The sequence below is a fragment of the Nilaparvata lugens genome, chromosome 8 (genome assembly GCF_014356525.2).
Source record: "Nilaparvata lugens isolate BPH chromosome 8, ASM1435652v1, whole genome shotgun sequence".
NCBI classification, from domain to species: Eukaryota; Metazoa; Arthropoda; class Insecta; order Hemiptera; family Delphacidae; genus Nilaparvata; species Nilaparvata lugens.
Window position 1 is genome coordinate 6767174 of NC_052511.1, and position 25445 is coordinate 6792618.

The 25445-nt window shown below is 34.4% G+C and overlaps 2 protein-coding genes across 3 annotated transcripts in view; both read right to left on the reverse strand.

Annotated features, from left to right (window-relative positions):
- Window positions 1-25445, reverse strand: part of LOC111055937 — a 248410-nt gene that overhangs the window by 138886 nt on the left and 84079 nt on the right. For both annotated transcript variants that reach the window (XM_039433824.1, XM_039433825.1), the window contains exon 3: window positions 4625-4735. In XM_039433824.1, coding sequence (XP_039289758.1) covers window positions 4625-4730 — 106 coding nt within the window. In that variant the 5' untranslated portion in view covers window positions 4731-4735. The remainder of the gene's footprint in view (window positions 1-4624; window positions 4736-25445) is intronic.
- Window positions 9089-11946, reverse strand: LOC111063320 (metalloendopeptidase OMA1, mitochondrial-like). The gene is made up of 2 exons (XM_022351004.2): window positions 11366-11946; window positions 9089-10139 (listed from the first exon to the last, which is right to left on the reverse strand). The coding sequence occupies exons 1-2, from the start codon at window positions 11834-11836 to the stop codon at window positions 9531-9533; spliced, it is 1080 nt and encodes a 359-aa protein (XP_022206696.2). The 5' UTR covers window positions 11837-11946; the 3' UTR covers window positions 9089-9530.

The following is a 25445-nucleotide window of genomic DNA, read 5'->3' on the forward strand; positions in this document are numbered from 1 at the left end:
TGAAAATCTATTACCGCGTTTCGCCGTAAATGCGCAACATTCAAACATATTATAAACATTTAAACATTAAGAGAAATGCAAAACCGTCGACTTGAATCTTAGACCTCACTTCGCTCGGTCAATTATATGAGTTAGTGAGACCTACAACTTACAGCAGGATACTTTGACAAGAGACAATGTCCGGAACACGAATTAATTAATAGAAATTAGAGCGTTGCAATGTCCCCAGGGCTGTTTGCCAATGAATGTTGACACACTGAAAGGGACAGAGCAGTAGAGTTGTGTCTGTTTGCTATGAGGTTAGCCGGCTGCCGTTCACAGACCTCCTATAGTGGGGTGCACGTTATAATGGCAGTATTTGATTAACATTGGTGTTGCTATCCTTGTCTATCATCCTTGTATCTTCTTCGTATCATCTGTGTATCATCTTCTTATTTTATTTATTTATTTATTTCATTGGCAATTACAGATCATAATTATAATATGATTGGGAGAAGACAACAGGCATAGCCCAAAACTGTCTTCTCCCAAATTTTTACAAATGAAAGTTTCAAAAAAGAATAAGGTTAAGATTTCACTTTCACTTTAAAAAGTCCAATTTCCACTTCAAAACTAATGACTAAACTAAAAATTTTGAATTTTGATATTTGAAAACTGATTAAAAACAAAAATATTTCACTCAAATCTCTATAAATTGGAAATTTTTGAGTAATTTTGCAAAATTTTGAGCCAAAAAAGAAAAACAACTTCAATATTAGCACAGCTGATAAGCCAACTTATCATCTTTGTTTCATCTTTCTATAGTAAGGTCCACGTTATGATGGTAGTATTTGATTAACAATTGGTGTTGCTATCCTTGTCTATCATCCTTATCTCCTCTATGTGCAACTATTAAAATATATTTCCCAATTATCAAATGATAAATTTCTATGATTGAGATGAAATAATATTCTGTTAACAAAAATTATATTTCTACATCGTTAAAAAACGATCTGGCAACGTTGTGGAGCTTGAGAAGGATAGCGCTATCTGCATTGTCCAATGATAACTTTTATCAGCGAAAACCTATACATAGAAACATGAATGGAAAGATTGTTCATTCTATGCTTTTATTTATTTATTTATCTATTTATTTATTTCATTGACAATTACAAATCATGATTATAATAAATATATTATGATTGGGAGAAGACAACAGGCATAGCCCAGAACTGTCTTCTCCCAAATTTTTACAAATAAAAGTTTCAAAAAGAATAAGGTTAAGATTTCACTTTCACTTCAAAAAGTCCAATTTTCACTTCAAAACTAATGACAAAGATAAAAATTTTGAATTTTGATATTTAAATACTGATTAAAAACAAAAAAAAATCACTCAAATCTCCACAAATTGGAAATTGTTGAGTAATTTTGCAAATTTTTAAGCCAGAAAAGAAACACAACTTTTATCTCCACCCTAACACAACTTTTATCTCCACCCTTGAGGAAAGATTGTTCATTCTATGCTTTCATCTCCACCCTTGACGATATCGCATACGAAGTTGCATTCTCATCGACGTGAAAATCCTATCATCAATCGACAAAAATTCTTTATCAGACCGCAAAAATTATTCAACTTATAATGAGTTCTACAGGCGAAGCGCAACTGGAGGTGCTCCAAAACTGCCGTCGAATTATAAATCATCGCAGTGTTTTAATTAGACAGTGAGAGCAAAAATCAAAAAGGTATTAATTTCTATTAATCCAATCGTAAGGAATTGCTTCAGCTCTTCTTCTTTGAACGAGCAAACTTTCCCAAGTGGGGCAATTAATCAAACAGAATCTCACCCGGATTAATTACGGCTCTCGGCATTATTCCCGTTCGGAAAAAGTAGCTGATGACTTATCATTGCGGAACAAGTTGAGCAATTACTCAAATTGTGTGGAAGTGATGAATCGACGCTTCCATTCATTCATGAATTCGGATGAATTGTATCGTTCGCATCAAATTCATCTTGGAATTCTGGCGAATCGATTGTCCTGATATAATTAGAGGCACATTGACGGAACAATGGACATTAACAGCGTGTCGGGAATTGAGTTTGGATGTGTCAATGATTCGAGTGAGGTCAGCAATTTGCAATATTCCAAATTGTTATCTAATATTATCTTTCTAACAGAATGACATTGGAAGTTATCTTGAGAAATCTACAGATAATGTAGTCTACTACATTCAATGATGTCTTCTTTAGCTCACTAGACTTTCAAATTTCTAATATCAATAATAATAGGGTTTAATATATCAGTAACACTAGCTACTTCACACACATCGATTTTTGTTCACATGATTTTTTGCCGTCCTTATGAACTCTATCAGATTAAATGAAACATTGTTATCTAATGATATCTTTTCAACAGGATGACATTGAAAGTTATCTAGAGAAATCAACAGAAAATGTAGCCTACTGTATTCAATGATATGTCTTGTATAGCTCATCAAACTTTTGAATTTCTAATAACAATGATAATAATTGGGTCTATCATATCATTAAGACTAGCTACTTCACACACATCGATTTCTGCTCGCACGATGTTTTGCCGTCCCTATGAATTCTATCAGATTAGACGGAGCTTGACAAGCATCATCAATTTATTTATTCATCCACAATTATCACAAGTCTATTTAATCTAAAAGAATTTATAAGGACGGCAAAAAATGAATTCTATCAGATTAAATGGAACTTGACAAACATCATCTGTTGGAAATCATCTGTTCAATCTAATAGAGTCTATAAGGACGGCGAAAAAATGTACGAACAAAAATCGATGTGTGTGTAGCTAGACTAAGGGTACGATCAGAACGGTAAGGTCGATATGTAGATTTCAGCTCGCTATCGAAATGCTGTATCCATAGATCTATATCAATGACTCAACATGTGTTTATCATTGTCAGCTGCTGAGATTCTATATGTATATCGATGACTCCAAATGTGCTTATCATTGCCAGCTTCTGAGATTCTATGACTCCAAATTTGTTTATCATTGTCAGCTGCTGAGATTCTAAATCTATATCGATGACACCAAAAGTGTTTATCATTGCCAGTTGCTAATATTCTAAATCTATATCGATGACACGAAATGCTTCAATCATTGTCAGCTGCTGAGATTCTATATGTATATCGATGACTCCAAATGTGCTTATCATTGCCAGCTTCTGAGATTCTATGACTCCAAATTTGTTTATCATTGTCAGCTGCTGAGATTCTATATCTATATCGATGACACGAAATGTGTTTATTATTGCCAGTTGCTAATATTCTAAATCTATATCGATGACACGAAATACTTCAATCATTGTCAGCTGCTGAGATTCTATATGTATATCGATGACTCCAAATGTGCTTATCTTTGCCAGCTTTTGATATTCTATGAATCCAAATTTGTTTATTATTGCCAGCTGCTGAGATTCTAAATCTATATCGATGACACCAAAAGTGTTTATCATTGTCAGCTGCTGAGATTCTTAATCTATATCGATGACACGAAATGCTTCAATCATTGTCAGCTGCTGAGATTCTATATCTATATTGATGATTCCAAATGTGTTTATTATTGCCAGCTGCTGAGATTCTATAATTATGTATATCGATGACTCCAAATGTGTTTATTATTGCCAGCTGCTGAAATTCTATATCTATATCGATGACTCCAAATGTGTCCATCATTGCCAGATGCTGAGATTCCATATCCATATCTATGTCTCGAAATGTTTCTATCATTGCCAGCAGCTTCTGTTTCGTGACATCGTGGAACGTGGAATCGACCGGGACTTACTCGTTCTGTTCACACCTCCAATTAGCTTTGAACTTTGCAATCTTCTGGTGCCTATCCGTTACCGAATGTTGGCAATCATTCTGGCAATTATAACCTTGTTGACAGCCGCTCTAAAAAGTTCCGGGGTGGACACTGCAAACCATGTTCTCAAGTTATTTAACCAGGAGATTCGTCTCCTACCAACACCTCTCCTGCCAAGAACTTTACCCTGTTGTACACACTTCAATTTTGCAATAGTATCGCTATATTATAGCCTGCTAAAAACCACATGAAACTAGCTTATATACATGAAAGAATCGGTGAATAAGGTTTTCCAATAATAATTTAACTTAATCGTTCTGTTCGCACCTCTAAGTAGCTCCAAACTGAACAAAATATCCTTTATATTTGATATTAAGCTGTGGGTTTTTCTACATATATTAGAATACGTGAATCAGGTTATTTCATTGATGAATTTATTCATGAATACTAGCTTCAAATAGCTTTTCATATTATCCATAACTATACTAGTAGCTTCAAACTGAACTTGGCAAAATATCCTTCATATTTCATATTAAGCTGCGGGTTTTTCTACATCTAAGAATAAATGAATCAAGTTATTTCATTGATGAATTTATTTATGAATACTAGCTTCAAATAGCTTTTCATATTATCCATAACTATACTAGTAGCTTCAAACTGAACTTGGCAAAATATCCTTTATATTTGATATTAAGCTGTGGGTTTTTCTACATATTAGAATACGTGAATCAGGTTATTTCATTGATGAATTGATTTATGAATACTACATTGATTGATAATAGATGAAACTTACTTGCTTCGGGAAGTCGAGTATTGCTCAGTAGAAGTATGATGAAAAAACTAAGGAGAGTGGCGCCGAAACAGATTACCGTTGTTTTGGAGTAGGGCGCACTCTGCATGACTCCTGTAATACAAAATACAAATAAATTATTAGAAATACAGATCAAATTTATTGTAAGACCCCTTAAATTGCTACGGATAAATTGTTCGAATTGAAATTGAGAGTTCATGTGAAATGGAACATACAATTCAACGAAATCAAATATCGTCTTGCCTGTTACATCTGTCACATCTACCCAGAACTATACTTCATGCAAATCGACTTCAGACTTTGAGGAATTTGCGGCGCAGAGAAATGGAGGGATATCAGCCAATTGCAGTGATGGATTGAGTCATAGATGGAAGCGCAGTTGTCAATTTGTCGAATAGAGTCAGTCGAGTCTGTGATTGCAGAGAGGAAACTTCCTATGTTCAACATGAGCGCTTGAATACTCACTGGAAGTTGGAGAACGCTAGCCGGCAAACAACGGCAACATAGCAGCCGTTGTATCCCTACCACTGTATGCCTTTTCTGATATGCTTCAGAGCATATCATATAACAAAATAATTTTATTGAATTCTAAGTCACCTCCATGGAGATTTAGTCACCTCCATGGAATTGGTTATCCATGGAAGTGACATTTTCTCATTATTCATTTTAGATAAAATGAATTTTTTTAATAATGTGCAACTTAGAACAGAACTATATCTATATCAATGACTTCAAATATATATATATATATATATATATATATATATATATATATATATATATATATATATATATATATAATATATATATATATATATCGTATGAGATAGAGCACATCACATAATTTTATTTACAAAGTAGAAGTCACACAGTTAAATTCAGTGCGTCAAGCCATTGAATGTGAATTTGGTGTTGCTTGATGCACCTCGTCAAGGATTCCATTAAATTTAAAAATTGGACATTCTAATATTAAATGATTGATTGTCTGTGTCTGAGTGCCACATTCACATACAGACAGACAGACAAAAGAAAATCCGAGTTAAAATATAGACCTCACTACGTTCGGTTATTGATAGAAAATTATGTAGATCGGTACGTTTTCAAGCCTTGACATGACATCGATATTACAATGCTTGGAATATCTCCCCTAAAATCATGTATGCTTCCTTCAGAATAGATGGTTCGTGATGTATTCATTTTAATAATTATCACAAACATCTAAAATTCAAAATCATTGAAACATGATGTAAATGGTAAACAAGTTCCTCATGAGGCACAATGCTTTCCTAGAATAATATAATTATTTATGTTCTCTTCAAAATAGATGGTTCATAATGTATTCATTTGATGAATTATCACAAATATCCTCAATCTACAATATTGTAACTTGCTGTAAATGATAATTATTATACATTTCTCCAAGTTCCTCATGTTGCACAAAATAATATGCATTACATCCCAACCCCAATTAGCAAAGATTAGACGATTTTACAGTTGGCATTTCGCTGCAAGATAATTGGCAATCTGTTATTCCCTTGGAAGCTCCACTTGAAGAGAAGATGCGAGCCTATTTATCATATAAACATAGGCAGCTGTGGCTTGTTGGTATTGGTATGGAACCGGCTGCTTCTATACTTGTCACAGTGCGTCATTTGCATAACCGATGACAGATGCTGCTCTTAGAATGCTGGTGATATTGTGCCTACGGAACTACTGTGAATCGGACTTGAAAAGGTGGGATATAGTTCAGAAAGTTCTTGGAGTAGGACCATAGAGAAAAAATATCTCTATCTGAATATCTTCAATGCTATCTTTCGTAAATATACTTATTTATCAATATTGTGAAGCCGTGTTTGACTTGTACATATAATATATATGCTCCACGTTGGTTGTGACAAGTTTAGTAACGTCCTTTTTGGAGTTACATAATTATGCCCAGCTGGCAGTACTCCTTAAAACTGAATCCCGTTTCCTTTTATTTTACTTTCCTTGCCCTATTACCATAGGTAAGGAAAGTATTTCTTTCCGAAAAAAATTTAGGTACCCCTATTTGTAAATTTCTATACGTTTCAAGGTCCCCTGAGTCCAAAAAGTGGTTTTTGGGTATTGGTCTGTATGTATGTGTGTGTGTGTGTATGTGTGTGTGTGTGTGTGTGTGGTGTGTGTGTGTGTGTGGTGTGTGTGTGTGTGTGTGTGTGTGTGTGTGTGTGTGTGTATATGAGTGTATGTGCGTCTGTGTACACGATATCTCATCTCCCAATTAACGGAACGACTTGAAATTTGGAACTTAAGGTCCTTACACTCTAAGGATCCGACATGAACATTCTCGATCAAATTCAATTCAAGATGGCGGCTAAAATTGCGGAAATGTCGTCAAAAACAGGGGTTTTCGCGATTTTCTCGAAAACGGCTCCAACGATTTTGATCAAATTCATACCTAGAATAGTCATTGATAAGCTCTATCAATTTTCACAAGTCCCATATCTTTAAAAATTCCAGGAGCTCCGCTTCATCTATGCAAAGTTTGATTTTAGATTCCCAATTATCAGGCTTCAGATACAATTTAAACAGAAAATTTTAGGTGGAAAAGATTGAGCATGAAAGTCTCTACAATTAATGTTCAGTAAAATTTTCACCTAAAATTGAAAATAAACTCGAAATTCGATAAAATGTGATTATTTTAATTGTAAAGTGTTGGCAACAGTTGATTCTAAGAAATCATTCACTATGAAGAGATAGCAGACATCGTTTGTCTCCAGCGTTATTGTCCTGACACCAGCTGGCTAAGATCTTTGAATTAGTAGACTTTGGATGCGCGGGAACACTAGCGTCAGGTAATCAATTGTCGTAAAGGCAAGGAAAGTTGTGGGAGTGTGCCACACCAGATTTCTTTTTCCATATATGCCAATTTATTAATATTTTCCTCCAAATATCTTTAATGCTATTTCTCCTTCATGGTAGAACTAGTACACCCAAGAAAAATATGGTGTATTTACATTTCAAAACTGATTTGAAGTTCACGTCCTTCACTGATTAGAGGGTATTGAAGGTCCACATTTCAAAATTGATTTGAGTTGTCGAAGAAGATTATTATTTAGGGTCTACATTTTGAAAACTGATTCATGACTTACTGACTACTGATTCAAACTAAGAATATTATCCAAATTGTTACATACAAGGTCATATATTTATCACATAAACATCATATTTATCACATTATTCCCATATCATATTTGTCAAGATCTTGCAACTAACTTGTTTGTATTGATGTGAGGTTGAGAGTTGTATTACTGGAACTTTAAAATTTTCATGTTGAGGCTAGTGTCGTAATCGCCCTTCAATTAGGAAAACGTTGATGAATTAACAACTTACAATGAACTCATGTAGAAGTATCATGACGAATTTGCCATAATTTAGTTTCTATTTTTATTGATACAAGAATCTCTTATTCAGAAACACTAGAATATTGGTCAATTCAATAAAAATTATGTGATTCCTAAAACTCATTATTTGTTCGTTCTCGAAAAATTCACATTTGTTCAATTCAAAAGTGTGATCAGTTTTGCAATTTCTCAATTACTTTACAATAAGTCAATTCAGTGATGGACAATCAAACTCTTCCCTCAGATACTTTACAATTCATCAATTCATTAGTGCGATTTGAACTTGCAATTTCTCAAATACTTTACAATCGGTCAATTTAGTGGCAGACAACCAAACACCTCCCTCAGACACTTCACAATAGTGCAATTAATGTTATGTGTTCTTTATTTTATAATAAATCAATTCAATAGTGTGATCACTCTTACAACTTTTCGAATACTTTACAATCGGTCAATTTAGTGGTGGAAAACCAAAAGCCTCCCTCAGATACTTCACAATGGTGCAATTAATTTTTCCTACAGTTACGTTGAAAAGTGGCCATTGCTGCACTGATTACAGAACGCAAAGAATCACTTTTCCGCTCTAGTGCGGGAAAAATTTTTCTGCACTCCAGATTTGCAACATGGCAACGCAAAATACTTAGTAGGTTATATGGAGCAACAGTGCAGCAAAATCAAAATGAAGTTGGTAACAGTGACTGCTGTGGCTGCTATAGTGAGCAGAGGTGCAACGAAGGACAACGCGCTAATTATTATTCATTATATATTATAACCAAGGACAACGAGGACTTTAGGATTTTAGGATTAAGGTTTTTATCAATAATAAAATTACAAAGAAAAACATTTTATGCATTTCAGGCAATTTTACCCATAATTACCCACTTTTCATATTCAATGGTAAATGTAGGAAAAACTTAATGTGAAATACGTGCGCAAAGTTCCTCTGCTGCACTCAACAGACCATTCCGCCCTCGCCTACGGCTTGGGCGTAAACGTTTCTTTCGGTGCAGCAAACTGTCACTTTGCGCACTAGTTGCACAAATAACTATTATGAGTTCTTTACTTAATAATAGATAATTTTAATAGTGCGACCAATCTTGCAATATTTCTCAAATACTTTAGAATCGGGCAATTTAGTGCTTGACAACAAACGCCTTCCCCAGCTAATAGTGCAATTAATTTTATGAATTCTTCACTCTATAATAGATCATTTCAATAGTGCTATTTCATCTTGCAATTTTTCAAATACTTTACAATCGGTTAATTCAGTGGTGGAAAACCAAACGCCCTCCTCAGATACTCTTCACAATGGTGCAATAAATTTTATGAGTTCTTTATTTAATGATAAATCAATTCAATACTGCGATCACTCTTACAACTTTTCGAATACTTCACAATCGGTCAATTCAGTGGCGGACAACCAAACGACTTCCACAGATACTTAACAATTTATCAATTCAATAGTACGACTGAATCTTACAACTTTTCAAATACTTCACAATCGGTCAATTCAGTGGCGGACAACCGAACGATTTCCTCAAATTCATTGCAGGACCGGCCAACTGTTTGAGCCTCTCCTTTCTGGACTCATGACTGGGATGCGTGGAGAGGAACCCAGGCGGCTGCCCTCTGGACTGCTTCGACATCCTCTCCCAAAGCTTCGAGGCCTCCCTCACATCGAAACACGCTCTGGCAGCTAAAATCATCCCAACCTCATCAGCTTCAACCTCCAGTTTCCGACTGAACGGCAGCGTAACCGCGACTTGAGCCAGGTTTGACATTAGAGACTCGATAAGGACCGCTTTAGCTAGTGGGAAAACGGTGAAGACAATCAGGAGCGGGATCATCAGGACTATAGTTAATAACTGTGCGTTGCTGAGTTTTTCTGGGATGTGTTCCAATATCACGTGTGATAACTCATGGCCTAGCACGGCAGCAAGTTGATCGGTGTTTCTGCAGAAATCGATCATGCCTGTAAAAACGACTATGTGTCCATCAACTAGTACAAACGCGTTGATCGTTGGTTGATCAACGACCGTTAATTTCCAAGGCACTTTCACGATTTCAACTATGTCTTCGTTGGCTCCAAGCAGGCTGTTTACAACATCTGACACCTGTGAAAATTTCGAAAAATCAGTAATGATAGCTATAGTTGTTTCAAATATTAAAAGTATCAACTTTTTGGTAAAGCTGCATTTAAATTAGACCAGTTACATTAAATTAGAGATTTTCTCCAACATTTGAGATGAATGCGCGATTTTGAAAACTTCAAGTGTAGTTTACTCGTATTCAAGTTTTCATAGCCTCAAGAATATATATTTATATTTGAAGAATCGAATCTCAAAGTTGTCATCATCATCTGCATTATACTTTCTAATTCATTTGTGTTTATACATTCTATATTGACTGATGAATGTTTCTTCTCATTTTCCCATTTTTGAGTTTGATTGTACCTTCAAGATTCAAGTTCCATTCAAAAGTCAAACATGTTCCATATCTACTTCAATCAACAAAACTTAAATAGGGGCATACATTGGTATAGTGGATTCAAGTTTCTTTCATTGTAAACTTGACTTTCATTTCGGAAGAATGGTTGATTTCACTCGAACATGAAAACTTGTTAATGTAATCGCGCCTTAACAAAGCAAATGACAAAAGGAGGAAAAAATAACATAAGAAAAGTAAATTCTTCAAAGTTCTTATGAATACATCTCATAACATTTATAATATTAACTATTCAGATTTGACAATAGTGCGAAGACAATTGGGGTATCTTAGCTCAAAAATAATAAATATCATGCCAAATGCATTGTCAGAATCTCTTTCTAAGAGGGGTAGACAGAGGATGGAACAGATAAATAAGTGGGTGATACAAAGATTTTTCTTCAACGTCAGTCAAATATTATAATTACTGGTAATTTGTTGTTAACTTAGATTTTTTGTAGCTTTGATTATTAGTAAATAAATTTTTATATTGTCTAAACAGCTGATACTCTCTAGAATATTTCTTTTGTAAGTTTTTTATTTTGTATTTTGTTTTTATGGGCAATAAAGATGTTAAAAAATATATATATATTATTTCGGAAAATATAATATATTTTTAGTTATATCAAACAGTTGGAAGCTCTCAACTCTTCTAGTTACTTTGCTCAAATGATCACTAGCAGATAACCCGTGCTTAGCAAGAGTTAAATCAAAAACTTGACTAACTAAAAACTTGACCTATTAAAATCTTAAAGGATTTAAAAAAAACATATAACAATCCTCTGTAAATGGATAATCTATATGCAAAATTCCGAGTTGATCAGTCCAGTAGTCTCAGACTACCTCTTTTTCCTACCTTTTTGAACTTTGGATGACCAGGAGCAAGCATATGTTTTTCAAAACTATTCAGCATTTGTTCATTGACTTTGGTACTCATTTTGGCAACAGACTTATTATCGAACACAATAAACCGCTTCCGTTTGGTGATTGGAGCCTCTTCCAAATGCGTGAAATAGTAGAAGATAGAAATTCCTCCGATTCCAAACAAAATCATCACTTTTCCGGAGAGAGGCTTACCGGAAAACTGATCGAGGGTAGAATTAAAATTTGGCGGACGTTTTTGAAAATGACATGCGTTTGTAAAGTAGTTCCTAGTTGAATAATTTGTGCAAGAAACAAGAGATTTCAGCAAAATTTTGTGATCACCAAGTTTTCTACATGTTCTTCCAATTGACCCTACTGAACACTTTTTTATGTAACTTTGTAATGAAGTAAATTTTTGAAAATTTCGTGATACATTTTTGACAAGACTTGAAAATCTCATCATAGAAACTTTTCAATTTTATGTTTTTCTTAACCTCTTCATCCTGTATTAACTGACTGCTCAGCTAAATATTATGAACTTTTAGTTCATCATATGACAACATGATGACTATCAAAAATCTCTAAATAAGCTGATTAGAACGCTTTCGTATTTTTTCTGTAAAATTCTAATTAAATGGAAATCTGCTGCTGCTTCAAAAAATAATGTGTTTTATTTTCTCTGTCTGTTATAGATTGATGATGCTCTTCTTCCCTACTAGTATAATGACACTGGTATGAAGTTCCGGTTGCAAAAAAGCAGATTGCATTTTTAGCTTTATTAATTTCATGAGAACCAGCCAGAGAAGCCGTCTTATCAAAAAGACCTGTGATTGGTTCTCGTAAAATTAATCACTGTTGAAATTTAACCGGCTTCTGTGCAACCAGGCATAATCCATTAAAGATCTCTTCACTTTTCTTTGCATTGCATTCTACCATTTTCGAATGTTATCCATCATATTCTCCATCCTGCTCACCTATTCCTTCCATCCTATTCTATTACAACCTTTTTCATTATTATTCATTATTCTTTATTCATTCATACAATAAGTACATCATCGAAATGATAGGGAGAGGAAAAATGAGGTAACCTTGTGCTATTCCTCTCCCAATTTAGATAAGATTACACATTGTCCGAAATAGGTCAAGTCTTTAGTTCTCATTTTCATCTTACTAAATTAACTTGAAAACAAACAAGTGTGGTTTGATTCACGTCAAGAATCACGTGATGCTCGAAAAGTATAAACTTTTTAAAAATTTACCCTCCTAGAAATAATATCAAATAGATTAAATTATAGACATAGTATTTCTGTAACATATTCACTGTCAAACTCTATAAATACCAGCATTGCTAATGAGCACATCGTATCCACTGTCTAAACCCAGCAATAATGAGAGCACCATTCGCTAGGGACTGAAAACACGCATGTAGCATGCTAAAGAAGCTGTCATACATGACGTCAGAGATGACGTTTTTGTGGGCCGAACCAACTTCGCTCAACAATCGCGGAGATTTGGTGGAGTTCATCTCCTCTGGGACAATAATCACGTCTGCCGTTGTCTTCCTGCCTGAGACATGCAACCAATTCTACACTGAGTACATTCCTAATGATGTTTGACTTGTAAAAGGTAATTTGAATGCTTATGATCACAATTCCGAGCGGATGACACAAATTGAAAATTGTTTCTGTCTTGGAAGGAGACAGTTTTCTGTTAAATGAGTTGGATATGTGATGCTGTTTAACCAAGTTGAATCTTATTTCAACAATATTTAGTTTAAATTTTTCCATTCCGCATGCGAATGGGGAAAAGAAGCAAGAATTGTCATTGATTGTGAATAAATCAGTATCAGAGTAGCTGTCGTTGAGGAAAGACCTTTTGAATTCACGCTCTGTTATCGTAACGCGCTTATCTCTGCTATGCAATAGTTCTATTTTCTTGCTGTGCCTCTTGTTCAGTTATTTATTTCTACCCTGATTCTATTTTTGCACTCTTTTTCATTGCCTACCGGTTTCTCTTATTCGTTTTCTTTCACACAAAATATTCGTGATTTGTCATATTATATCTAAATATGAGTGCTTGTGAGGAGTGTAAATTATCCGTGAATCGCTCGGCTAAGGATAAAGTTGTATGCACTGAGTGTAATTCTATATTCCATGGAAGATGTACTGGTGGTGGAAGGGACCTGAGTGAGGCTGAACTCGATCTAATGTCAACCTGGGTATGTAAGAACTGTACATCAAAGCTTCGAGCCCAAAGAAACAGTAGTTCGGATACACCAGTTAAACGTGTGGCTAGTGTAAGTGATTTGCGGTCGCCAATAACAGTGGAACTTTTTGAAAAAACTATACTTGCACTGAGAGAGGAGATTGCTGGGGGTCAGGCAAAGCTCCAGCAATCGCTGCAGTCCTGCTTGGACAAGCTGACTTCCAATATGGAAATACTGACCAAGCAAGGTGAAATCATTAAGACGCAGGAAAAAATCATTTCGGCTCTACAGGGTGACAATCTACAGTTGAAGAAGAGTGTCGAACTTTTGACTGATAAATTGGACGCACTCGAGCAGTACGGACGAAAAAATACGCTCGAGATCCGTGGAGTGCCTTTCTCTGAAAATGAAAACGTTCGCGACTTGGTGTTGGCGACGTGTAGGGCTGTTGGAGTGGACGTAGGAGCCGAAGCGATCGACATCTGTCACCGGCTGAAGGCAAGCGCTGCGCAGCCGACGCCAGCAATAGTCGCCAAGTTTGTGCGTCGCGATGTCGCTCATCAGGTACTCAGTGGAAAGAAGCAGGTGAGGAGACTGTCATCTCGTGTATTCGGCTTACCAGGTGAGGAACAGCCAGTTTACATAAACGGGTCACTAACATTGGTGCGAAGAAAGATATTGTCTCAGGCAAAGAAACTTCAAAGGGAGCGAGGTTACAAGTATGTTTGGGTTGACTGGGCTGGGAATGTGAAAATTCGTCCTGTGGATAAAGGAAGGGTATTTACAGTTAATAATGAAAATGAACTGCAGACTTTCATGGCCAAGTGTGCCTAGTACTAAGTTTCGAGTGTTATTTATAAGACCATTTTCAATTCATGTAATAAGCTGAATTATTTTGTTTATTTTTTGCATTCTCGGAGAGGACAGTTTTTTTTCTTCTATTGATTGTTTCTATCAATATGTATTCTTGTAAATTGGGCTTTGATTGGGAATCATGATTAATTTTTATGATTATATTATTCACTAACTTTCAGGTTTCAATAATGAATTTTCAATTCAAATTTACGCTTCTTTTGACATATATTTCGGTTTAAATCGCAACTAATAACATTGAATCCTAATTTTAATAGCATTCAATCGTATCATTTATTTTTTATCCCTGTTGAATTTAATTATTGTAGAAGTTTTTTTTTCTTCTATTACAATGCTACAGTACACTCTATACACTTGCTTGAATACTGACCTACTTAGCTCATACTTCTACTACTTTTCGCGATATTGTTCAATATTATTATTATTGACTCAATTATGTTCAGGGGGGATGGACTGAGGGGAGTGTCATTTTCACCGCATGCATTGATGTTAACACGATTCGTGTTAAAGTTTGCATTTTCTTACTACGACTTGATTCTTCCATGCAATAGTCTCATCAAGGCGAACTCTGTAGCTTTGCTGAACCTAATCTTTTTATTATCTACCGTTTTTCGGGAATCTTTGTTGGGTGAGCCTAGCATGGTGAATAACAATTCAAATAATCTTATCTGAGGAGAAGTTAGAGCTCGCTACGGATTATTGTCATCTCCTTTCATTATCGGTATCCTTTTAAAGCATTCATTCTCGGTTTCCCTTTCAATCATTCTTCGTTTTTATATTTCTCTAGTGCCGTGTGCATCTCCAACTAGGTACCAAGCTATCTTATCGAGTTTTAGTTACCGCTTCTGCTTTGTATTCTCCCATGTTTACCGTAGATAATTTACAGCAACAGTTTACAGTACGGTACCTAGTCGTTTTGAAAGTATCGATTGATAATAATTATTATTGAGTCGACTAGTTTGTCGAGTAATCATTTATTTTATTCTTTATATATTGAGTTAATCTAGATTTTTCGCTCCTCTATTGGTGCTTTGCGTTTGGGTGATAATGCTCTTGCCCTTTTCGCAGTCTATGATTCTTGTATTGAATGGTGATGAATGATGCGGTTTCTGTTAGCAGCCATTCAATTTCACAGATTAATTAAAGTGCGGAGTAGTGTCTAATCTTTTTGAGGCATAGCTTAAAGTTATTAAAAATTTGTATTAGGTTTATACTTTTTTTTTCTTTTTCAACTTCAAATTTCTATTCTCCTTTTCTTGTTTAGGCTTTATATTTTTTCTCATTAATTTTTATTATTGTATCTTATGTCATTGAATTCTAATTTATCCATTTATTATCAGAATGTTAGAGGACTTCGTACTAAAACTTCAAGTCTGTACGCATCGTTATTGGGCAGCAACTATGATCTGATAATTTTGACTGAAACATGGTTACATGATGGCATAAAAAGTTCTGAAATATTTGATGAACGATATGCTGTTTATCGAAGTGATAGGGGTAGTGGTGATGGTCTTCGGAGGGGAGGAGGAGTACTTGTCGCCGTTCAGAGATCGTTGCAATCTGAGCTCTGTGAGGAGCTCACAATAAGTGACATTAATAATAATTATGATTCCGTCGGAATAAAAATAAGATCTAATTCCACTCACTTCTTCATCAATGCTGTTTATTTATCGCCGACAATTTCAACAAATGTCTTTCTCAATTATTGTGACCACCTTGAATCACTCAATGGCCTAATCAACGGTAATTTCTTGGTTATCGGAGACTTTAATCTGCCTGAAATCTGCTCAAATGATTATGATTTTTTTGTGGGGACAATTAAGGCAAGAATGCTTCACAATTTTATGTCATTCTATGATCTTGTTTCTCTAAATCCGGTAAAAAACGAACTGGGTAGGACTTTGGACCTGGTCCTTTGTAACTTTCCTGCCAAAGTCTTCCAAAGCGATGATCCCTTGCTTCCTGAAGACGGCCATCACCCGGCATTGTGTGTTGATGCTTCGTATTCTGTTCCGGAGGCAAATGAATCTCCGGGTGATCCATTTGAATCCCGGTATAATTATTCTAAAGGGGATTACTTCCAACTTTATTGTAAGCTGCGAGACTGTTGTTGGGACTCTGTGTTTGGCTGTACTGATGTCGACTCTGCAGTGGACGAGTTCTATAGTCTACTCTACAAATATTTGGATGAGTGTATTCCAAGGATCGTATTGAAGAAAAAAAATAATAAATATCCTCCTTGGTTTACTCCTGATATAATTTCTGATTTGAGGATTAAGAATAGATGTGCACGAAAAAGAAGAGTGTCCCCTTATCATGATAACCTTTTCAAAAGTTTACGAACATCCTTGAAGGCTAGAATATCTAAGTCTCATGAAAACTATTTGACATCGATTCAGTCAGGCTTAGATGGAAGTATGAAAAACTTTTGGAATTATGTAAATTCCAAAAGAAAAACGTCGTTTGTGGAGTCGACGATGTCGCTGAATGGGGAGTCCTACTGCGGTTCTGCGGTTGTAGATGGGTTCGCGAAATATTTTGAGTCAGTGTATGAGGTTGATACACACGCCGCCCCTGATATGCATGAGAATGAGCTGGAGATGTCTGGGAGCTTGAGATTAGGTGTTGGTATTGATTCTGTCTCCTCTGACGAGATCCTGTCTGCTATTAGCAGCCTTAGATCTAGCTGTTCCGAGGGCCCTGACTTGATACCTACTTTTATTGTGAAGGGTTGTGCAGAGGTACTCCTTAGTCCATTGCAATTCATTTTCAATTTATCGATTAGGACTGGCCAATTCCCTTCTAAATGGAAGGTCGCTAGAATTACTCCTATCTTCAAGTCAGGTAAGAGAACTGATATAAGTAATTATAGGCCCATATCAATTTTAAATTGCTTTTCCAAAGTTTTTGAAAGAATTTTGCATGCAGTTATATACAGGCAGGTGAAGGGAGTAATTGCGGACGAGCAACATGGATTTCTGTCAGGCCGTTCTACGGTGACTAATCTAATGGAGTTCAGCAATGAGGTATCCAGAGTTCTTGACGGTGGAGGGCGGGTTGATGTTGTTTATACGGATCTCTCAAAGGCATTCGATTCAATCAATCACAGAATATTAGTTAAAAAACTAAAGTCGATTGGTTTCTGTACAAGCCTGGCAAATCTTGTTGAGAGCTATTTGAATTCAAGAGTGCAGTATGTTAGAGTACATAATTTCAAGTCTAGAACTTTCAACTGTACATCTGGGGTGCCTCAGGGTTCTAACCTTGGACCACTTCTCTTCCTTCTATTCATTAACGATCTCCCTGCTGTCTTTGATGGTTCATCCTGTCTGATGTATGCAGATGATGTGAAGCTGTACAAAGCGATTTTGAGCCCTGATGACTGCCTTAGCCTTCAAATGGATGTTGATAAACTAAGTGTATGGAGTATGAATAATGGCCTTAGAATAAATATAGCTAAATGCAAAACTTTATCATTTTCCCGGCAGGTAGCTTCACACAGATGCATCTATAGTATTGATGGTATACCGTTGGAGGAGGTAGAGTCTTTTAAGGACCTGGGTGTGATTTACAGCTCTGATTTTACATTCAATAAACATATAGACCTTTTGTGTAGTAGGGCCAATCAGCAGATGGGGTTTATCCTGAGAACATGTTCACCTTTCAATGATGTCTCACCCATAATATTTCTGTATAAATCTCTTGTCCGAAGTATTCTTGAGTATGCGTCTGAAATTTGGAACCCTTATTGTAATGATCAAGTGCTACTTTTGGAGCGTTTACAAAATAAATTTTTAAGGTACATTCACTTCAGAAAATTCAATTTCAATTGTCCGTTTGACTTTCCCTCTGACACTCTGAGAAATATGTTTCAATTGAAATCATTAAAAACAAGACGAGATGTTAAGTCTTTAATTTTTCTTCATAGCTTATTAAATAATAAAATAGATTCCCCATATTTGCTTTCATATGTAAATATTTATATATCTACCATATCACGTCGCTCCACTTTCTCTTTTTTTGTGCCCCGGTCCAGAACTGTGAGTCACTATAATTCTCCAGTCAACAGAATTCAAAGACTTTTCAACTGTTTCTCTGGGCAACTGGACATCTTCTGGTTCTCTCGTGAAAAATTTTATAGAATATTAAACAGTCTATTGTGAGATATCCTTGCTCAGTCGTGTTGTCGATTATTTGTTGCTGTATATAGGTGTGTATCTATTGCACTATGTACTCGTACATCTTACTCATTCTGTTGCTTCATTGGCAGGTACCAGTCCTCTGACATTCATTTGTTAGTTTTATCCATTCTTTGTAACATTTTTATTTTAATTTTAGAACCTTTTCATTTCTATATTCCGTTTTATAATTATTTTATTGTATACATCTATTTTTCTTTCCTTCTCTTGTATTTCTATAGTTTTTTTTTCTTTTAACAATATTGCAATTGAAAGTTACTTTGTTCATTTTTTTTTCATTGTATTGTTGTATTTCACGTATTGTATCTTGTATTGTTGTATTTCACGTATTGTATCTTGTATTGTTGTATTTGTGAAGGAGACACATTAGGGGTGACCTGTTGTCTCCATAAATAAATAAATAATAAATAAATAAATAAATAATAAATAAATAAATAATAAATAAATAAATAAATAATAAATAAATAAATAATAAATAAATAAATAAATAATAAATAAATAAATAATAAATAAATAAATAAATAAATAATAAATAAATAAATAATAAATAAATAAATAATAAATAAATAAATAATAAATAAATAAATAATAAATAAATAAATAAATAATAAATAAATAAATAATAAATAAATAAATAAATAATAAATAAATAAATAATAAATAAATAAATAAATAATAAATAAATAAATAATAAATAAATAAATAATAAATAAATAAATAATAAATAAATAAATAATAAATAAATAAATAATAAATAAATAAATAAATAATAAATAAATAAATAAATAATAAATAAATAAATAATAAATAAATAAATAATAAATAAATAAATAATAAATAAATAAATAAATAATAAATAAATAAATAATAAATAAATAAATAAATAATAAATAAATAAATAAATAAATAATAAATAAATAAATAATAAATAAATAAATAATAAATAAATAAATAATAAATAAATAAATAATAAATAAATAAATAATAAATAAATAAATAAATAATAAATAAATAAATAAATAATAAATAAATAAATAAATAAATAATAAATAAATAAATAATAAATAAATAAATAAATAATGAATTACATCATGTTACATCTAAAGTGTAATTATTAAACCAAATCTTTGAATTCCTTTTCAACAGGCGCATATTAGCGAACTCAGCACAATTATCTGGTGAATAATTGAAAGTTTTCGATACAATGTAGATTAAGGTGTTTCTGGCTAGATATACAAAAGAGTAATAAAACTGATTGAGCAAACTGATTTAAAATAATTGAAAAATTATAAATGTAGGACAAAAAAGTATAACCTCATAACATTTGAAAATATTAAAATATTTATGATGAAGGAAATATTGAGAAGATGAAGAGAGAAATAGTATGATGTAGAGAAATATGAAAGGAGACATTTATAAGTAACAGTATGAATCTAGGGAGTGTAGTGTGTGGTGAGGAGGTAGAGGAAAATATCTGATGATGAGAGAGGATATAATCCGGTGGCGCTTTAGCTTTAAGCCCTTGCAATGTCAGATCATTCCCTAGCAGCCCACCACCAAAAGACAGGTGATCTCTTTACAGCCCACGCACGGCTAACTTGACATTCTCTCAGTGAAAGGGGCAACATACGCTACTGAAACAGCCATGTACTTTGCCACACGTCACATACCATATCTGAGGCATGCCTCACATGATATACGTGAGGCATGCTCTATATGCCATTTTTATGTGAGGCATGCCACACATGTTTTACGTGAGGCATGCCTCATATGCCATATTCATGAAAGGCATGCCACATAACATAAGAGAGGCATGCCATATGCCATAAGAGAGGCATGCCACATGGTATAATGTGACGTATGTTTTAGGGACGCTACTGAAGTATCTAAAGCACGCTACATCCATGTATGGTCAAAATGTGAGGCATGTTTTAGGGGTGAGTAATCACAGTGGATTTCTTACTGGGGAGGTCTCTCATTTACGGCAGATCTCTGTAGGATCCGGTCTGGAATGAATGGGGTTTTAGCATTTACACTGAAGATGAACTGGATGAATGATGTTTGAGAGCTTGAGGGAACTGGTTTCACTGTGAATAGGTCGCTTTTTGTGTAGTTGAGAAGTTGATATTGTGGTAATTATTCATATTGAATGAAAAAGACTAAGAGATCGTCTAATAAACCACAGATTTATTGATACTTAGAAAGACCGGTTTTGGAAATTATACAATTGTCAAAGATTGTCAGAGTTTATCAGAGATTGACAATGGTGTAATAACCGAAACCGGTCTTTCTAAGTATCAATAAATCTGTGGTTTTTTTGACAATTTCTTAGTCTTTTCCATTCAATAATTATGAATAATCACCACAATATCAACTTCTCAACTATACAAAGAGGGGGAAAAATTAAAAAAGTACAGTGGATCATTTATAAGTCATTTATACAATATGACGAGAAAAGCATGAAAAAACTAAAAAAGAAATTAGTAGCCACCATCTATAAAATATTTTCCAACTTTTAATTGATTTGTATTTGTTTTTATTCCTTTCGGGATAGTGTTCTTAAAATAAAAAATAATGAACTTACTAGTTTGAAACAAGTGTTTTCTACTTGAGGTTCAATAAAATCAGAATATCTTCCTCATTCATCTCCTTTCTTCATTCATCACACAATGGTCATCAACATTTTTCTCAACCTACTCATTTTCTCATGCTGTAATATAATTATCATTTGTCTCTCACTCCTTATAATCATTATTCTCTCCCATTCTATCCTCTCTCTCCTTTTTCCCCCTTCCCGTTCCCCCCCCCACCACTTTCTTTCTTTCCAACTCCATTCTCTTCCTCTCTCTCTTTCAACCCCACTCTCGTTTCTTCCCCTATCTCGTTTCTTCTCCTATTTCCTTTCATCCCCTCTTCCCTCTCTACCCCTCTCGCCTATCCAAAGCCTTCTCTATCCATCTCTATTTTCTATCCATTCCTTGTTTCTCTCACATGCTTTATCCTTGTCACTCTCATGACTGGTCCATCAAGCTGTCCTGGTTTCTGGATGCCACAGACTTAATGAGCAAACTGTCACCTTAGGTCTTCTTCAATGTTGAATATCTCTTGGCCCAGAACCTGAGCTACTTCATACATCCTTCCACTCCATTTCTCTCTCTCACTCTTTCTCTCTTACATGAATTAAGCACTCGAACTCTGAATATTTCTCTCTCTCTCTCTCTCTCTTTTCCTCTTTCCTCCACTTCCTCTCACATGAATAAAGAACTTGAACTCTGACATTTCTCTCTCTTTCCCTTTCTCTCACTCTCTCTCTCTCTCTCTCTCTCTCTCTCTCTCTCTCTCTCTCTCTCTCTCTCTCTCTCTCTCTCTCTCTCTCTCTCTCTCTCTCTCTCTCTCTCTCTCTCTTCCTCGTGATAGAGTGCATCCCTTATCTGAAGCAACAGATGGTTAGGGGTTGAACTATTTCACTTGGCGGGTAATTTACATACAAATGCTACTTTCTTACATCATGTCACTTCCATTTTGTCTGAGGTTACATAGCTGCTCTGGCAATTTGAGATTCTATGGTGAGGTTAAGTTTCTCACCAGTGGAATAACATTAGTTCAATATCATATTCCAGCTCATAATTTATTACATCAAGATCACATTGCTAATTATCTTCAAGATGTAGACGAAACAACTTATCATTATAATTATTGTTCTGATGGATATCAGAATACATACCGGTAATACTCGATTGAAATAGAGTAGTGATGGATTAAAATAGATTACTCGATTGAAAAAGAGTAGTGATGGATTAAAATAGATTACTCGAAGACAATTGTTCATTTCAAAGACTATTAAGAAACATGTGCTCAAATTAAAAAATATGCAAACTTTTCAAAGAGTAACTAGACAAGTCGCTCAAAACTTAATCATAATTGAAAGAGTTGACAGCACCCTATCCCGTACAAGTATTTCATATTTGAGAAATAAGCTCTATAATAAAGTTCCAAGAGGATGGTTGAGAAAGAAGCCTAGAATAAAAGAACTCCATACCTGGGTGAAAGAAAATTATTTTTATTCAATTAATGATTTGGTTTGATATTGATTAATGTTGTATGAATTTTAAATTCAGCTTTATGTGTATCTTTAATTATTGTTATTTCTTAGAATGGAATATTGAGTTCGTTGAATGTTGATTATTGTAAGCCTATATTACAATATTTTATAAATTAATATTAATGTACAAGTGAATAAGATATATTAAGACTCCACGTCGGCGTACAAGTTTTCTTTTGCCGACGTGTAGCACAAAGTTGTTTTCCTTTTTGTTGTATTCTGTCTATTTTTTTTGTGCAATAAACGATTTGATTTGATTCGATTTTGATTGAAATAGAGTAGTGATGGATCAAAATAGATTACTCGATTGAAATAGAGTAGTGATGGATCAAAATAGATTACTCGATTGAAATAGAGTAGTGATGGAAAATAAAAATAAATTTTCTCTCATCGATTTTCATCCCTGTGCATCGAAATACTTCCGACCAATGCTAAGTTCCCCAATACTGTACCTCATTCCTTATAATCATTATTCTCTCCCATTCTATCCTCTCTCTCCTTTTTCCCCCTTCCCGTTCCCCCCCCACCACTTTCTTTCTTTCCAACTCCATTCTCTTCCTCTCTCTCTTTCAACCCCACTCTTGTTTCTTCCCCTATCTCGTTTCTTCTCCTATTTCCTTTCATCCCCTCTTCCCTCTCTACCCCTCTCGCCTATCCAAAGCCTTCTCTATCCATCTCTATTTTCTATCCATTCCTTGTTTCTCTCACATGCTTTATCCTTGTCACTCTCATGACTGTTCCATCAACCTGTCCTGGTCTCTGGATGCCACAGACTTAATGAGCAAACTGTCACCTTAGGTCTTCTTCAATGTTAAATAACTCTTGGCACAAAACCTGAGCTACTTCATACATCCTTCCACTCCATTTCTCTCTCTCACTCTTTCTCTCTTACATTAATTAAGCACTCGAACTCTGAATATTTCTCTCTCTCTCTCTCTCTCTTTTCCTCTTTCCTCCACTTCCTCTCACATGAATAAAGAACTTGAACTCTGACATTTCTCTCTCTTTCCCTTTCTCTCACTCTCTCTCATTCTCTCTCCTTCACTCTCTCTCTCTTTCCTTTCTCTCACTCTCTCTCTCATCCTCTTTCCACCACTCACTCTCTCTCTCTCTCTTCCTCGTGATAGAGTGCATCCCTTATCTGAAGCAACAGATGGTTAGGGGTTGAACTATTTCACTTGGCGGGTAATTTACATACAAATGCTACTTTCTTACATCATGTCACTTCCATTTTGTCTGAGGTTACATAGCTGCTCTGGCAATTTGAGATTCTATGGTGAGGTTAAGTTTCTCACCAGTGGAATAACATTAGTTCAATATCATATTCAAGCTCATAATTACATCAAGATCCCATTGCTAATTATCTTCAAGATGTAGACGAAACAACTTATCATTATAATTATTGTTCTGATGGATATCAGAATACATACCGGTAATACTCGATTGAAATAGTGTAGTAATGGATTGAAATAGATTACTCGATTGAAAAAGAGTAGTGATGGATTAAAATAGATTACTCGAAGACAATTGTTCATTTCAAAGACTATTAAGAAACATGTGCTCAAATTAAAAAATATGCAAACTTTTCAAAGAGTAACTAGACAAGTCGCTCAAAACTTAATCATAATTGAAAGAGTTGACAGCACCCTATCCCGTACAAGTATTTCATATTTGAGAAATAAGCTCTATAATAAAGTTCCAAGAGGATGGTTGAGAAAGAAGCCTAGAATAAAAGAACTCCATACCTGGGTGAAAGAAAATTATTTTTATTCAATTAATGATTTGGTTTGATATTGATTAATGTTGTATGAATTTTAAATTCAGCTTTATGTGTATCTTTAATTATTGTTATTTCTTAGAATGGAATATTGAGTTCGTTGAATGTTGATTATTGTAAGCCTATATTACAATATTTTATAAATTAATATTAATGTACAAGTAAATAAGATATATTAAGACTCCACGTCGGCGTACAAGTTTTCTTTTGCCGACGTGTAGCACAAAGTTGTTTTCCTTTTTGTTGTATTCTGTCTATTTTTTTTGTGCAATAAACGATTTGATTTGATTCGATTTTGATTGAAATAGAGTAGTGATGGATCAAAATAGATTACTCGATTGAAATAGAGTAGTGATGGATCAAAATAGATTACTTGATTGAAATAGAGTAGTGATGGAAAATAAAAATAAATTTTCTCTCATCGATTTTCATCCCTGTGCATCGAAATACTTCCGACCAATGCTAAGTTCCCCAATACTGTACCTCATTCCAAATACAGCATAGAAGCATAAATAACAAAGAGTGCGATTTTTTAGAGATTGAGTGGTACTTCAATTTTCCGATGATCACCTCAATAGCCTTTTCCGGCATCTTTATTTTTCTATTGAAAAAACCCACTACAGATTATTTCAGAGAAAAAATAATAACAGAACGAACTCATAACAACAAAAAATGAACAAATATTCATAACAGATCATCCAGATGGAATTTCAGGGAAAAGTGTCTGAGCGAATCTACGACAAATCATTATTTGTAGAAATATCATTTATAGAAAAATCATTTATTGGGAGAAATATCCATGACAGAACTTACTACAAAAAATAAACAAATTCACTACAGATTATTTGGGTGAGAATTTAGGTAGAGTGTCTGTCTATTTGACCAAATTTGCAACAAATCATTTGAGAGGAATAT

What these genes read in the sequence shown, in the direction of transcription:
- LOC111063320 (XM_022351004.2), bottom strand. Translation starts at nt 11,836, where the DNA reads ATGATGAGATTTTCAAGTCTTGTCAAAAATGTATCACGAAATTTTCAA. An exon ending in GTCATCCAAAGTTCAAAAAG is followed by an intron (nt 10,140 to 11,365) that starts GTAGGAAAAAGA and finishes AAATTTTCACAG; the next exon opens with GTGTCAGATGTTGTAAACAG.